General features: G+C 37.0%; 1 protein-coding gene across 3 annotated transcripts in view; it reads left to right on the top strand.

Moving 5' to 3' along the window:
• The window catches only part of TLN2 (talin 2), a 152,549-nt gene that overhangs the window by 41,259 nt on the left and 94,652 nt on the right, over nucleotides 1-16,638 (top strand). For all 3 annotated transcript variants that reach the window (XM_051628093.1, XM_051628091.1, XM_051628094.1), the window contains exons 2-3: nucleotides 808-888; nucleotides 15,050-15,220. In XM_051628093.1, coding sequence (XP_051484053.1) covers nucleotides 15,085-15,220 — 136 coding nt within the window. In that variant the 5' untranslated portion in view covers nucleotides 808-888; nucleotides 15,050-15,084. The remainder of the gene's footprint in view (nucleotides 1-807; nucleotides 889-15,049; nucleotides 15,221-16,638) is intronic.

Raw genomic sequence — 16,638 nt, 5'->3', positions numbered from 1 at the left:
TACGAGGTCTGGCAAAGTGATCAGTCTTGTAAACTTTGAGATACTAGGAGAGATGATGGTGTTTGTTTTGTAGGAGTTGGTAAGTTTCAATTTATTTTGGTGTTCAAACTGATTTACCCATCCTCATGAAACCTGGATGCTGTATTAGTTTTTAGACTGAAAACTAACAAATTATCCTAAGAATCCAAGGGGGTAGGAGATAACTAAGTTTAAACAAAAAAAAACTAAAAACATCCAAGCAACAAACCCAACTCCTCAAAGCAACCAAAACCTTGAAATAGAGTTTCTATTATCTTTTAAAAATAAACCAGAACTATTAATTCTATTTTTATTTTTCTGCAATCGGGCTCGGTAGGGTCTTCACTATGAAGAGAAGTTGCCTGGAGAGGCTTGTGCTGTGCTGTTTTCCAAGTTACTCCACACAGACTGTAATCTGTAGAAGGGCACAGTTAATGCAAAATAGATGTCTTTGAGAGGTCAGTTTGATTGTTTAGTTTAGTTTAACACCCAGACTTGTGCTGCAAGTTTTTTGTTAAGTGACTAGACAGTTTCAAGGTATTTACCTGTGTAAACTCAGAGTTCATTTAAGCTTTTAAGTGTGAGTAACTTGAAAGCATGGATTTAACTTTATTTTCTTGAACTTAAAGCTGTTCTTTTTGGCAATGCAAATTCTGACTCCCAAAGAGAAATGGAAATTTAAAACTTCCTGAGTTGCTTCCTTTCCAGTGTGTTGGCAGAAGGTACTTCAAAATTAGAAGTTAATGAACCAGGGATAATAAAGTAACTTATTTGTATCTTGTGTTACAGATCTGGTTACTGGAAGCATTCCACATGGTCAAGCAGCACTTCAACAAGCTTATTTTTTATTAAATGAAGTTTAATTTTGAGGTAAGGTTCTCTTTAATTTTATTTGTTATGCCTATATGACATAAAACCTCTTAGATTAATGAAAAACTTTTATCTGCTGTCTGTATTAATGTACTAGTTTTTTTTTTTTTAGGGAATGCATGAAATGTATACAGCTGAGGCTGTGTTTGTGAAGAGAAATAAAGCTGAAAAAGAAATGTCATGTGTGAATCTTGAAGTTCCACATAAACATTGCAATTAACAGCTGGGAGAGTAAGCTGACCATTACAGCTATTGACTATTTTTAAACAGTTTCCAAGGAGACTGGAGAATATGATCATATAATAAATGAGTTCTCTAAGCCTTAGGAAAAAGGGCCCTGCCTTTCATTGGTATGAGAACAAATACCTGAGAAGATGACTTAACTTTGTTTCATCTTTATACATGCAAGAGAGGTGGCAAAAAGAGCAAGGCAAAATAATTACTAGAATAACTTCACAGTTACATTACCATTTCTATACTGTAATGCTTTGAGATGTCACCAAGTGTTAAGACTGGCTTTGAGCAAAATGGTGATAAATCTTACTCCAGGTTCTTAATTTGTTGGGGTTATTTTGACCTTGTATGCCTTACTGTTCTAAATGTGTCTCTGGCTTTGACTGCTCTGCTGGAGATGGTGCTTGTAATACCGAAAGGTCACTAATGGAATTTTGTCCTGCTATTCTCAATGCTTGAAAAATGTCTTTAGTGAACTTTCAAAGCAGCCTATAATTAAAGCAGCATGTTGGTTTATATCAGACATGTTTAAGGACAAGGCTAAATGAAATAAAATCACTAAAGAATAATTAGTTGTTTAGGATATACATGTTATAATGGATGCAAATCCTGAGAAGGTTACATGGTTAGCAGCACTGCTTTGTTGTTATTATTATACACTTAGACCTAAATATTTGTAGAGCATTCTTAAACCTATTTTTAAGAATTAACACTGCGTTAAGTCCTCTTTAGCATTGTCTCTGTTTTCCTTATTTAGTTGATGCTGCTCTCAGATAACTGTTTTCAAATGTGGTATCATATAACATGGCTAAAGATCTTAAATAGCTTTTTATTTAAGCAAGTTAAAGTAAGATCTCTTTGTGTAGTTAGACTAATTATGTCTGGCTACCCAACTGTTTGAACTGGACTGGTAACTACTCAGTAATCAGACAAAATAGGTGCTTTTGGGAGGATTCCTTGTTTCTTAACTGTGAAAGGAGATTCCCCCAGGAAATGTTTTCAATTCATTCCTGCTGGCCTGGTTCAGGAATGAGTCTCTCAAAGTACACAATGATTTACCTCCTTTCTGTCTGCAATATGGTGGTGCTGCTGGCTGTTGTGTATGTAAGTGAATGGTAGGAAAATAAACTAGTACTCAAGAAATTCAGTGGCCTCCTCACACAGAATCTTGGTGAACTAGTGAAACAATATCTCAGTAGTAGCAGGAAGTAGCAGTACTCACCAATGGAATCACTGACAGTGAAGAATATTAATAGTAAGGAACACTTCAAGCCCTACCATTTCAGTAAGTTCTTTTACTTGGCTTTAATTGTTATTATTATCTTTGTGGAAATCCAGTTCACTAGAAGATTTTTTGGGAGTTAATGCTATGTGATTAATTGAATTTATTAACACACAAACGGCCAGGGAAGCTTTTTTCCCCCTGACTGCTGTGATGCAGTGTTTTTTCTGCACCAGGTAGTTCAGATATTAAGACACATGAAACCTGATGCTAAAGAAGACTCACCTTTACAGGGCTTGTCAATATTGGATGAATTTGAAAAGCTGCTTGTGGTGTTACTCCTGAGTAGATTGGCTAGCAGTTCTCTGAGAAGACAATCCTGACCTTTCTTAATTTAGTTAAAAGTCATATCAGTTTGTAAAACAGCAGAGCCAAACAACATGTTTGCATGGTGAGCAAAGTAAAACCTATTTATAAAAAAAAAGGAAGCAAGCAGGGTGTGTGTGCTAAATTGTTCTGTTGACTTTTCTTTTGTAAGTGCAAAACATTCTAAAATATTGTTATAGGAATCTGCAGCTCTGTGTCCTAGTCTTTATTATACAATGTTAGTTCTTAAAGGAAAAACAAAACAAAAAACCCATCATGGTTTACTTGGAGATGAGCTCACCACAATATGCTGTTTCCTACTCTGAAATTGAAGAAAAAGAAATTGCATTCACTTGAGTATGTTTCATCATTTGTGTTGTTATAATTGCAGTGATAGTTGGATAACCTTTTTTTTAAAGTAATACTGATGCCATGAGGCCCAAAAAATCCTTATGGGCTTAGAAGTATTGTGTGTGAGTAAATAACTTCTCCTGCAGCCATTACAGTCATATAGGGCAAGCAGATCAGAACTGGCTCTTGTGCTGCATGAATTTCTTGAGTGTTGCTCCCTTCGTTCTGAGTTGTTCAGTTTGGATTTTTTTGTGGTTGTGGTATTTAAGGGGTGGTTTAAATTAGTTGCCATTTTCTGTTGTGCATTAACTGTAGTTTTTGTGAATCTCATTATCACCAATGGTGAGTTGGTTTTAAGTTCACATTCTCAGTAACTGGATCCAAGGGGATTTCCATGTACTGTGTGTGTTGAATAGTCAAAATAATCACCCCAGGACTGAAAGCTTTTTAATCTACTTTTTCTGTGGACTAAAACTCTTGAAAAAAAGTTTTGTGGAGTTTGTAAGTACAAGAACATGCTGATGCGTACACAGTGTGTAATTGGCACACATAGGCAAAAGATGAAAAATGTCAAAAGGCTGTTGAACAACTGCTTTCTGAATTGCTGTATCAGCTCTGGAATAACTTGCTCAAGTGAGAATTTAGTAAATTTGCTTATTTTTAAAATTATTCTGAGGCATCTTTATCTTTGTCATATATGATCTAAACAAGAAATCATAATTCTTATCAATGCCATTATTTAGGGGGAATAAATAATCAGGTGAAAAGTTTTCTGGCACTCTTTTTGGTTCAAGTAAAACAGCAGTGCATCACTAATTTTTCTTTGAAATTTTCCATTCACCTCTCCCAAGTTTCCAGTGTTAAGATTATTGAGGCTCAGTAAAACATAACTGTCTTCTTGAATGTGAGAAATGTGTAAATAATTGAAACTTAGTTTCACATACTTAAGGAAAGGTGTTGGGTAAATGCCTTGTGGAAGAAGGCATTGTTGAAGGTCTGTGCTGGCTCTGAATAGGTAGGGAAGCAGAGACTCCCAGGGGGAAGATGATCTAGACAAATCAATGGCATCATCCAAGCCTCTCTCCCTGTACAGCGTGTCCTAAACCCTTAACGTTTTTTTTTGTCACTTAAACATTGAAACTGCACTTAATGCAACTCTAGTAGCACACTTGCCACAAGAAACAGGCATTCCAATGAAGAATATTTGTGACACAGCACATAATAAGCAAAGAAAAAACTGCAATAAAACCCAGATTCCTGCCAAAGCTGAAAAGGTTCCTGCTTTTAATACCTGGCTTGCTTGATGAATTTCAGTGTTGAGTTTCAGTGTTTTGGTGCATTTCTTTGCATTTTGAATGAAGCATGTGTTTTAGACCAAGCAAAAATAGGCTGTAAATAGAGCTCTGAAATGTGAAGAAATCTGTTTGATGTTTTAATGAAAAAAATGGAGCAGATTGGGAAACAGTGATGTGAGGTTAGATTGTAGTAGGCAAGTATTACACAAGAAAACATTTAACTCGTGTCTTGTCTAGTTGTTACAGTAAGGTAACTTTAGAGAGAAAGAATTGAAGTTGCACAAGCAAATAAAATACAACTGCATGAAAGGACTCCTACCTATAATGGAACATTTGTGTAAGAGGCATGTGGAAGGCTTGAATAAGTAGGTCAATCTCATGTTTATGCATAAGAATTCCCATGTAGGTTTAAATGGTGTAATCCTGGATGAATGCTGTACATCATTCAGGTACATAATGTAAGATTTAGCACAATGCTTAATTCTAAATATCTTTAGATAAATACCTTGTAAAAATCAGTGATTCATGGCACCTCTTTTATTAACTGTGGTACTAGCCCCTGCACCCCTCCAAAAAGACAGGAAGGTAGTGGCACCAGTATCAGCAACTTTACCAAAGTTTTACTTCAATTTTTTCCATCGTTCGTTTTCTCTATCCCACTGCTACTCCATGCATAGGATTACCTCAGATTTTTGAAGTATTGCATTATTAATCAGCCTGTAAATAGATAATTCAATATGAGCAATTCAGTGGGCATTCTGTTGTAACTAGAGTCGATCAGCAATGCTGAGCCTGCAGTAACTAAAAGGGGGTTATATTTTTAAATGCTTCATGCGTGGTTTTGAGGTGTTAAATTTACAGATGAAGTGGTTAGCCATTCAGTCAGTGATGACAATGGAGGAAGGGCAGGAGGAGGACTGAGGGCTTTGACCTTGAGTGCACTTATTGCACTGGAGAACTTATTAGAGAATTGTGTGTTCTCTTCAGTCCCTTTTCAATTGGAAACTTCCTTAATGATATGCAATGCTTAAAAGCCATGATTTTTAGGGGTGTGTATGTGCTTGTATTGTACATGCACGCACAAATATGCTGGGTTTATGTAATATGAGTGTAGTTGTGTGAACACATGTAAAAATACAACTAGTGTCTCAAAGCCAAGGAGTACTTCTAAAATTGAGTCTTGGTATATCGGTAAATATGTTATTTACCATGTCACTTACTTTAATACTTTTTTACTAACGTGTTTTTTAAAATAAAGCTGAGTTCTTTGATTGTGAACATGCTGTGTATGTCTACAATTGTGGTTTATTTGTTTATTTTCAAGTGATAATAGATAATAAAATAGTTATCAGATTTTGAAGTAGTGGCATAACATCTTGCCTATATACCTTGTGCCTTGTTTTTTTGCTAGAGAAATAATGTTCTTGATAGCATAAAGTGCTTTGCACTGTGTACAGAAGAAAACAACCTTGATGTTATCACAGAAGCATGGATAGGGACTTCTGTTTAGAAATACACCCCTCCCTGTGTTTTTATAGTATGAATTTTGGGGGGATGATGATCTAACATACTCCAGTTTTAAATACAGATTTATAATTGTTGAATTTTCACAACATTAAATAACAGCTTAGGTTTGGGGGTTGTGTTGGACTTTTTGTTTAAGTCCAGAATTGTTTTCAAAACTTATTTAAGTACTTAAAATAACTACAAAACTTATTACTTCGCATCAGGACATTGTGAATAGTTTTCTGTTTTTCGGAAGTGTTTGCTCCAGACAAGGCCTGTTAGCTGGGTGGCAAGTTGAGCCTACATCTTATGATAAACAGAATTTCATAGTTCTGTAGCTACTTGGGGCTGGAGAGGTTTTACACAGTGGTGGAAAGAATTAATCTCCCTCCAGAGCTATTACCTATGTTGTTATTTGTCAAAGTATAGTCTTATTTTCTGTCTTAACTTTCATGGATTTATTTTCAGACATGCCTGAATCATAGAATAACAGAATGGTTTTGGTTGGAAGGGACCTTAAGGATCATCTAGTTCCACCCCCTTGTATGGACAGAGACACCTCCTACTAGACCAGGTTGCTCCAAGCCCCATCCAACCTGTCCTTGAACACTTCCAGGGATGGGGCAACCACCACTTCCCTGGGCAGCCTGGGCCAGTGTCTCATCACCCTCACACCGAATAATTTCTTCCTATTGTCTCACCTAAATCTACCCTCTTCCAGTTTAAAGGTGCTACCTGCTCATCCTTTCACTCCATGCCCTTGTAAGAAGTCCCTCCCATCTTTACTATGGCCCCTTCAAGTACTGCAATGTGCTCTAAATTCTCCCTGGAACTTTCTCTTCTCCAGGCTGAACAACCCCAGCTCTCTCAGCCTGTTTTCACAAGAGAGGTGCTCCACCTCTCTGAACATCTTTGTGACCTGTGCAAGTTAGCAGTAAAAATGAAACTTTTGGCACAGGAGTAAGAGCTGGCAACACCTTAGAAAGTGTATGAAAATGAAAACTAAACCTGTGTGATATTGTCTGCAGAAATTAAACGCTGAACTAGGAAATCAGAAACACAAATCATAGTATATGGGAGTGAAGAGGATGTTCAGTTTTAGTTTTTTAGGTCTTTTAAATAAGTTGTTGTCAAGTAATTTTATTGTGTTTTTTTCCCTTTAAGGAGGTGATCTGAGAAGGAGATATTTTCAGACTGTATATGTAGAATCATTGGTGAGCCTGTGGAATTTCCTACTGGGAAATCTTGTTGCCCTACTTCTTGTTGTCTTCCTTAACATAAGACCTTTTTTAGTGGAAAAATCTGTTTGCAAACCCACCGAACAGGGAGAATAAGTCAGTGTCTGTCCCTAGTTTGCAGCTCAGTTGCTGGAATTGCAGGACCACTTCAAACACTTCTGTGTTTAAGACATTCCTCTCATTCCCACCTAAATAACCATTATGTAAGTAATCTTTAGTCTTGGAGAAGGCTACTTGGTGAATATCTGCGAGGCAGCCAAAACAACAACTGTTGATCCCAACTGAAAAAAAAGTTGAAGCCCTAACTGGAATTTTATGTCTTTGGGTAAGAAATTGCATCTGTAGTTCGTAAATAGGATCTCGGGTTGATTTTGCATTTGCTGCTGGTTGTAATCAGCATAAGCAGGGACAAGGATAATTATTTTTCCTACTTGCACTTGGAAAACAGGCCCTCTCCTTTTTATGCATTAACTTTTTATTGCACTCTGGTCTTTTTGTTTACATTGCAAAGGGTGGTGGCTTAAATCTTTTAGGAGGCAGCATGTAGTGCAGAATATTGGAATGAAATAGGAGTGATGTGTAATGGTCCAAGATGGTTCCTATCCCTTTGTGATGCTGTTTGATCTATGTATTTCCCCACTCAACTATTCTCCATCAATGCTAATGACCTTCGTTTGAGGTGGAAGAGGTCCTGGCAGGTCATTTTATTCTGACTTAAGACTGGGTTTTCTGTAAGGGTGGTTTCTGTGGAGAAAGCACTCAGTATCCTCTTTAGATAATGGTATCTGGAGTTAAATGCATTTTATTGTTGTTGTGAATTTATACCTGTGTCACAAATAATAGCCTTCCTAACATACTGTCTTTTCAGTTTTGTATGTGCAAGTGTGTGTGTTCATATACATCAGTTCATATATATGTACATGTCTATGTATGTAGGTGTAGAATGAGTGTGTTCTTCCATATATATAGCACTTATCTAGTGTATTCCTGTTGTGTGTAACAACATTTCAAGACATGAGAGCAAATTGTTACATGACAGAAGGATCATCCAGTATTTAAGTACATATTAAAATAGGCTTTACTAAGAAAAATAATGGAATATCTGAATTCAGGCACAAGCATTTGAAGTCTGCCAAGCTGACTTTGAGCTATTTAGTAAGGTACCTGCCAGAGTATCTTTCTGAGCACATTTGCTGTAGGAGGAGCTTTGACCTTAGATTAGAACACAGTTGGCAGTGTGCTGGGTTAAGTACAATCTAATTGACATGGAATGTTTGCTCACACTGTTACACCCTGAGTTCAGTGTTTTATGATCACTTCCTTTCTGTTTGTTGTAGGAGTAGCAGCTGCTTTGAGGTTCGATCCTGGTCTCTGCAGAGGTTGTTTTTTCTCAAGCTTAAACACGTTCAGAAATTTTCATAAGTATTACACCAACCTGCAGTTACCTCCTTTCCTTATCCAGTAGTTGTGAGCTTTTTACCTTGGGGGCATGGAGTATTCTTAAAGCTGGAGTGCAAGGAATGCTGTGATGCTTGCTTGAAACGTTTGCTCTAATGTAGATTAGCTTTCTCATGTGTGTCAGTCTGTGTTCTCCGGCTTTGTGGTTGTCAGAGATGTTGATTTGACACGTGCAAATGCACTGTCCTTGCTTAGCTTTTCTGTTACCATTAATGTTGATGATTCTGGTAGTCACTGAGCCTTCTGCGCTCTATTGCTACAGGTCTTGTTCCTTTCTTCAGCTGCTGTTTTTCTCTTTACCCCTCTACATGTTTTATTCGAAGTTATTTTGACGAGCCATTCTCTTTTTTCTTTTGCTGAAAAAGTATTCTTATTTAAAATATATATATATTTAGTAATCAAAAAGCACAGAGAAAATTGACAACTCTACCAGAAACCTGCTATTTAAAAAAATATTTACAACTATCATTCAGCCTTTGAGACAGCATGAAGTGGTTAAGTATTGAGATACCCTGGTTTTCCTTCCCTTCCTCATCCTCTGTTCAGTTTCTAGCAGCTTACTTATGGAGGGAGCATGCACTAAGCTCATTCAAGCAGGGAAAGCTTTTTTTTACTACCAATTTGAACATGTTGGAAGGAGATTACATGATCTATTTTTCAATTTGACATGTTTTTTCAATGCATTATTTTAGTTGTAGACAGTATGTAAAATGTTGCATGTACTTCCCTAGTATTTGCCAGGGTATGGTGAAATTATCACGGTTACGTGCAACCACCTTTCTAGTGAGGAGTGCATGTTGGATTCGTAATGCTGGTTTTGCTTGTTCCAAAATTTCCTTTCATTTTTTTAATTCTTGTAAATCTTTGAGACATGAAAATTGATAAAGAATTACGATTTATGCAGAAATTGTGTTAATCTTGTTTTGACTCCAAACTCTGATTACTTGTGAGCAAAAATTGTCTGGATAATACTACAGTAGGTGGGATTACAACCAGAGTATTTAGGAGGTAGAAACATAGCTGAATGAATTATAATTTAGTTTCTAATATTAATTTGCTTTGTTTTGAATTCTCCAATAAAAACTATTAGAAAGAAGAGTGTGCTAAAGTATTCACTCTAGTGAACTACATCATGCTACTGAAAAAAAAGCTGTTTAGCTGTTTGCGTTGGTATGGGCATATAGTAACTTCTTGAATTACCATACTGTATTTAATTCACAGTAAATCCTGAAATTTTGTCTATACTGCACATACTTCTTACTTATTATTTAGTTTCTATTGAATTTTCAGTAGGCTATCAGCAGAATACACTATACTTTTGGACCAGTGTTTTATTACTGTAACTGTAATAAGTATCTGACATTTACAAAAGGTACATAATGGCAGGGCTTAAGATGACTGGAAGCATCAGTATCTAGTGCTGTTTTGTATTTATCAAGATGTAGTGTGGAAGTCAGTGTTAATGTTGCATGCTGAGCATTTGGGATGGGAGGCTCAGTATATACTGAATATTTAAATAAAAATGATAGCTCAAGCACTTATTTATATTGAGCCATAAGGTTGTAAAGTGCCCTTAGTCTTTCTGTTTATTGCTGTTTTAACACAGAATTAATATTAGCACACTCAATATATTTGAACAGATAAAATTTGAGTTAGATTGCCTGAAGAGTAGCTGTAACTTTCTGATTGGCACCTGCTCTGCAATGTTTTGCCTAATATAAGTTACTATCAGTCACTGAGCTGTCAATCTAAATTTTCACTAAATGACTGTGCTCTTCATGAAGCATCCTGCCTTCCAGGTGGGCCTGCAAGAAGATGGGTAGAATCCCTTTGCTTTCATCCTTAATTTGTGTAGATCCTGGATGAGCAGATGAAGTTCATTGTAAAGCTGATGTTTTGGTTGCCAGCATGACTACCAGCTCTATGTAGTCCTTATTCAAGTTCTGAGCTTACTTAAATAGGTGGAATGCTAACTTGCTAGACTACAGTTGTATTAATTTCAATAACATTTCATAAATGTTCACTTTTTTTTCTGCCTCTCTTCCTGTTTTAGTGAACTGCTTTAAATGATTGTACAAACTAATTGTTGCGATGAATGGATCAAAATCCACTGAAAGCAATTTCAGTGCCTGTTAAATCCACCATTTCAGATCAAATCAGTGAGAACAGAGAACTAATCCATATAAAGCCCATCACAGGACTGGCAAAAAATAATTTTACTTGAGCTTCACTAATTTTCTGGGTCTGTGTAGCAAAGCTGTTTTGGAAAACTTGTCTATCCCATCTGTTGTCCTTAAAGAAAATTAATAAAAAGTGCCAGGGCAGCATCAGGTGATGTTCAGGAGGGTAGGAGGAAAGCAACAGAAGAATCCTTATAATCCTTATATGATTTACCATGACGCTTTCATCTGGAACTTAGCAATAATGTTTCTGAACCTGAAGAAGAAGATTCCTTGATTTTCTTTTCGGTGGGTGGAGTATATTACTATAGAAAACTCATACCATATTTTAAATCCTGCTTACGCATGTCATATAAAAAAAAGAGGAAATGCAGAGTAATATTTAGACCAGAGTAGGTGAACCCAAGAAGTCATATCCTAGATCTGTCATTTAATGACTGAATTAACAACTCTAAGTGGTTTATGGCATCTTACCTTGGGACGGTTGCCAAGAATAGCAGGCACAGTTCAGGACTTGGAGTGGTGGCTTTTTGTATTAATTCAATGAAATAAAGCATTGAAGTAAATGTGCTCAAAGGTTCTAAATCTAGACAGAAAAGTTTAAAAATCATCCATGAGAACATTATACTATTTCAGCAGTTAAAAATAAAGTGAATATATAGAACTGTGCACGCCTGGATTGAACAGCCCACTTGGTAGTTCAACCTATCATTACTGTTAGTGTGATTTAGAATCTGTGGGTGAAATGCTTCAAATACTCAGATCTGCTGCTTCAGAAAATCAGTTTTGTATCAGCTTAACTGTACCACAGGAAAGAAAGTATTTTTAGTCTTTGTTTCTTTTTCTTATCCTATAATTTACCTATGTGCTCTTAAATTTCCAGAAATCAGAAAATATATTTGAAGCTGTGTAGGTATACATCCCACTGTAAGCAAGTTGCAGCTCTTGTAATGGACCTAGATTAGCCTTCTAAGAAGTTCTTTTTGGTTTAAAAAAATAAAGCAAAAAACCTTCCTAACAACAAACCCCTCTAAATAAAACAAAACCCCAGCAACTCAAAATTTATTCAGTATTGCAGATAGTGTTTTAAATATACTCCTGTAATCTGTGAATATCCTTACCACCATCCTCCCAAGGACTCTCTTAAAAGGACTTATCTCTACTGCAAAAAACTTAGTTTGGGGAGGAACCTATTTAAAAAGATGTTGATTCATTTCTGATTTCTACAGGAACTCATTTTCCAGTTTTCAGCTTTCTCCTGTAGTGTTCTTGCAAAATAAGAACAAGAGCCTGGAAAGCCTCTTCAGGGTTTAGTTATTGACTGCCGTATTGAAGGCTCCTACTCCTGAGGCCAATGACTTCTATGTTACAACTAGTTCTAGTCAAGCTCATTGCTTCTGTTACCTAAAAACTGTTACAGCTCTGTTTGAACAATGACATTCCTCCTCTTGTAGTCCCTTGTAATTCATGCTTCCTTTTGAAGATACATCAAGCAAGTTAGTTTGCAAATATGCCTTTTGACTTAAAAAGCAAACTGTCACTGAATTGCTAATAAGCTGACTGTCCTATAAACAACTCTTAATTAGACTCAAATATTTTAGTCTCTTACATAATTCTGCTTGAGGGTACTTCCTTGCTGGGTTCTTAGCAACATAGATGCTGTTCCTGTACAGCTCTTATGTGTGAACTGAGAACAGCATGATTAATGCTTATTGATGATTAAAGCCTACTTTCACAGTGGTCTTTCAAAGCTTGCCCTAGTTCACCTTCATTTTACTGTTTTTTTCAACTGCTTTGTTGTTAAGACTCAATACTGCACACTACAGATAGATGCTGTGAATTTTTTCTGAGAGTCTTGAGGGTTTTAACAGTAAACCTGCTTATGAGCATGTGAGGGGTGTATGCAGGCTTTGTGGTTGAATAGGGCTTTTCTCGGGCCAGGGATGTATGTAACAAGTCCTGCATTTTAATTGTCTGTGCACATTTACAAACAGAATAAACAATGCTTTATGCTGTACAGTGTCAAGTTCCTTGTATTACAACTGATGAAAGGAAGGATTATAATTTCTTAGCTTGCTTGTTCAAGCTTCAGGAGTTCTGATGAGGCACATCAGACAGCATGTGGGTGCCTTGAGGTTGTCAGGCTGCTTTTGGACTCCCCTAAGCTGGTACCTTTGTACTCATTGCTTATTTAGAACGTCAGGTTTTAATCTATTGGTTTACTGCTCCTGCCTTCATCTTTTAACTAATTAGAGGGAACTTGAGGTATTTTTTTACTTTTTGACTGCCAGACTCCCTTTTAAACCTACTAACAAGACACAACTTCCAGTCCAATGTGTTGAAGTGTGATATTTACACCTGGCTAATAGTTGTCCCTGAAGCACCTCTCCACACTGTTCTCAGTGGAGTGGCAAAGCAGCTGACCAGTGATGACATACTGTGTCTTGTCCATCAAGGAGCTGATGATAAAGGCATTGCTGTGACATGCAGATATATGTTTCAGGCATACAACCCACAGATGATCATTCAGCTCCCTTCCAGTATTCTGGTGGAGAATAAGCCTAGTGTTCCAGGAAAGAATAGCAACCCAGAGTTTGTCTAGTATAAAAATATGTAGCTTTGCCTATACAAGCATGTACATATGCATATTTTAAGACTGTGACATTCTGGTGACCTAGATTTGTGTTTGCTCAAGCCTGAATGAACCAGTTAAGAAATATTGCCAGGGAGACAAGCCTCTCTATGAAATCATAGCAGAGCTTTGCTTTTAACTGTAGCACTAGCAGTGACAATTTACCTTTAACTGGGAGGGCATAGCTCTGTATCTGACAGTGTCAGTGTTAGCTGTTCTACATTTGCCTAGTTTAGAAATGCAAATATTTTTTGGGTTGTTTTACTTCAAACACTCCACTGGCAGGGGTTTGAAATGGAAGGCAGAGAAATGTTCATATCTTCATAGCATTAAGAAGAAATAGTATTAAGCTGAGATTTTGCATTCTCTGTTTGCTTAGCAGTGTAGTTCTAAACATACAGATAACATCATGATCCATCAACTGTCAGATTAGTGTAGAAATGGTACAAATTAAGCCCTTTTCAGTCAGATAGTCTTATCATATCTAGCATTTCGTACTGGTAGTGAGTGGTCTTTCAAGTACTAAAAAAAAAATCTGAAGTAGGATGTTTTGCTTTTGGGAGGCAGATGGATAGGCTGCCACAAAAATACGGGGGAGGATGACATCTTAGAGCTAAAGCTGCTCCTAAATGTTATCAGTAGAGAAATTACTTGTCTGCTGTCTGTGCCTTGGATAAGGATGCAATTACTCAGCTCAGTGCATTGGTGCATTGATGAAATGTAAGTGCTGGTTCCTTCCTATTCCTTAAAGTGATTTTGCCAACAGTACTAAATATGTGGGCTGTGAAAAGGTGTAGAACTGGGGTTTTTGTTTAACTGCTGGAATTTGTTCTGCTCAAATTATCATCATCATCAGTAGTCTGAAGAATCTGATGTCCTTCTATTTAAAATACATGTGCATGAATTTATGTGGAAAGGATTTGGGGATTCTAGTAGGTTCTGTACTTAAGCAGAAAGGGCGTCAGTTCTGAAGAGTTCTTGGAGATGACTGTGGAAAGTCTAATGATGGAAGGGTGGCTTGGAGTGTTATGACAGCAAGAGAAGACACTCGAGACAAAACCCAGACTATGCAAAATAAAACAAAAAGCATCTGTAGTTTCCTGTTTCTGTAGACTAATGCTGTCAAATTCAGTGAAGTTTCTGAAGTAGAACTGAAGTAAAAAATGGCTCATTCTTGAAGCTCTGGATAGCTGCACAACAGGATGAAACCATCTTGAGCAAAACCACAATGGAGTGTTGCACACATAAGAATCTTTGGAAAGAAGAAGTTACATACTAACAAATTCCTGCTTTTGTTTAAGTAGTTATTCTAAGTTCTTAGTTACTAGCTAATTGAAATGGTCTAATAAGGTGTGAGAGAAGAACATTTTTCTGTCAGTATAAATAAGTTGGCAGTATACCCCATAGGTGTGGTTTTTTCCTATGCATCATTTTGACATACCTCAGACAAAGTGTCAACCTTTAGGCATATGTAAACAAGGTTTTGAAAATTAATTTCCAATATACAAAGAAAATGGTTTTTGAATAGTTTCTAGCTTGTTGATACTAATGAGACTTTATGTAGAGCTGCATTTGGTTACATATAATTCTTCTGTACTAATTTTATTTTATCAAGAGTTCATAGTATTAAAGCATTAAATGGAAAATTCTAAGCGTTAATGCCATTGCTGCTTTTTCAGATTCTTGACTAGGAACTTGAAAGTGACTTGGCACCATGGTAGCTCTTTCCTTGAAGATCTGTGTCCGCCAGTGCAATGTGGTGAAGACGATGCAGTTTGAGCCGTCCACTGCAGTGTATGATGCCTGCAGAGTCATCCGTGAACGAGTGCCGGAAGCTCAGACAGGGCAGGGTGAGTTCCTCTATTTGTCTCTAGTCACTTCATTGGCTTAATTGAACATTAACATAGACCCATGGGGTTTCTTACAGTGTTCTGTTACTCCATTTAGCTTTCAGGTTGGAGGGTTTGTTTTCATATTTAAATCCTAAGGCTCAGGATTGAAAGGCAACAAGGGCTGATTTTTAAGTGATTGAAGGTAGCTGCATTCTTTTTCTTCCTTCTGTCCTGACAGAGGTTGACAGAGGATGCTTTTTTGTGGAACTTCAGCTTCTTAAATAAGCTGCTTGTTTGCCTGAAAAATGAGTTCTGATTTTTCCCTGCTTGGAGAGTGATTTTTGTGGTACCATCTTTTCAAAGTCATATTTGTGGCAATACTTCCTAGGGAAACCTAAGTGGACTTATTTTGTGCCTCAGCAGCGGAAGGGACAACATGAAATACAAATGAATGGCTGGACATCTCCAAAATGTTCGAAGGGACTTGTTTGGAACTGATTAATAAGTAAAAGCATCAGCATGCTTTGAATGCCACCTTCAGAATGCTGCTATGTGTTAATCAAATTTAACTGTCTCTGTACCTGTCAAGCCAATTAGATGGATACAGACTGTGAAATATTCCTTCACTTGGACAAAAGTTCTGGTTTAAGTGTAGTCAAAGTTGTAAAAAAAAATTCAGATTCTTCAGAATGCTTTGGTGCTGTACTGTATATAATGCCACTGGAATGTAATCCTTAAAGCAGACAGTTAATTGAGTTTTATGCACAGCTCTTGACCTTTAGAGCTGTTTCGGAAATATTTTCTGAACTGTTAGAAAAACTCACTAACAATGGACAATATTACTTTTCCTTAAAAATGCTTCTCCTTTACAGGAATCCTTAGCAAGTCCAGCTATAGAATTTCCATTTTTAGGCACAAGCTGTGCATTTCTACCATACTCATTTTTCAAAGCAGTGATTCTGAACAGCTGTTGGATTCAGAGAAGCTGAGTAATAAATATCCCTGAACATCATGAACCTCGCAGAAAAGCCTAGGAACTCTCCTCACATTATACAGCAGGGCTTTTCCTTTTTATATGTCAGTGCAATTGCAAACTTCAAACAACTTTATGAAGTTGAGTGGTGAACAGAAATAAGGTTACTAGCATATTGTTTACTCTGTGGCTGTTAAAATGTGTTTGTCAGTGATTTCAGAAGACTCACAGTGGTGCAGGTACAGACTGATCCAACTAGTTTGGGCACAACAGAAAATGTAATTGTCCTGCACTACAACTGGCAACACTGCACATTTCACTTTTCCAGCAAGCTTGCATGCTGATGTAAAGCTGACGAGGATGTTAACATGCAAGTTGCATAGCTGCAACTATTTAGTTACTAGGGTGCATCGCCTAGAAATGAGCACCCAAGTGGTCTGTGCTTCCCTGGTAATTGTGCTCT

The sequence above is a fragment of the Apus apus genome, chromosome 10 (assembly GCF_020740795.1).
Source record: "Apus apus isolate bApuApu2 chromosome 10, bApuApu2.pri.cur, whole genome shotgun sequence".
In the NCBI taxonomy this organism is placed as follows: domain Eukaryota; kingdom Metazoa; phylum Chordata; class Aves; order Apodiformes; family Apodidae; genus Apus; species Apus apus.
The sequence above is the reverse complement of the archived record's forward strand: the minus strand, read 5'-3'. Positions and strand labels throughout refer to the sequence as shown.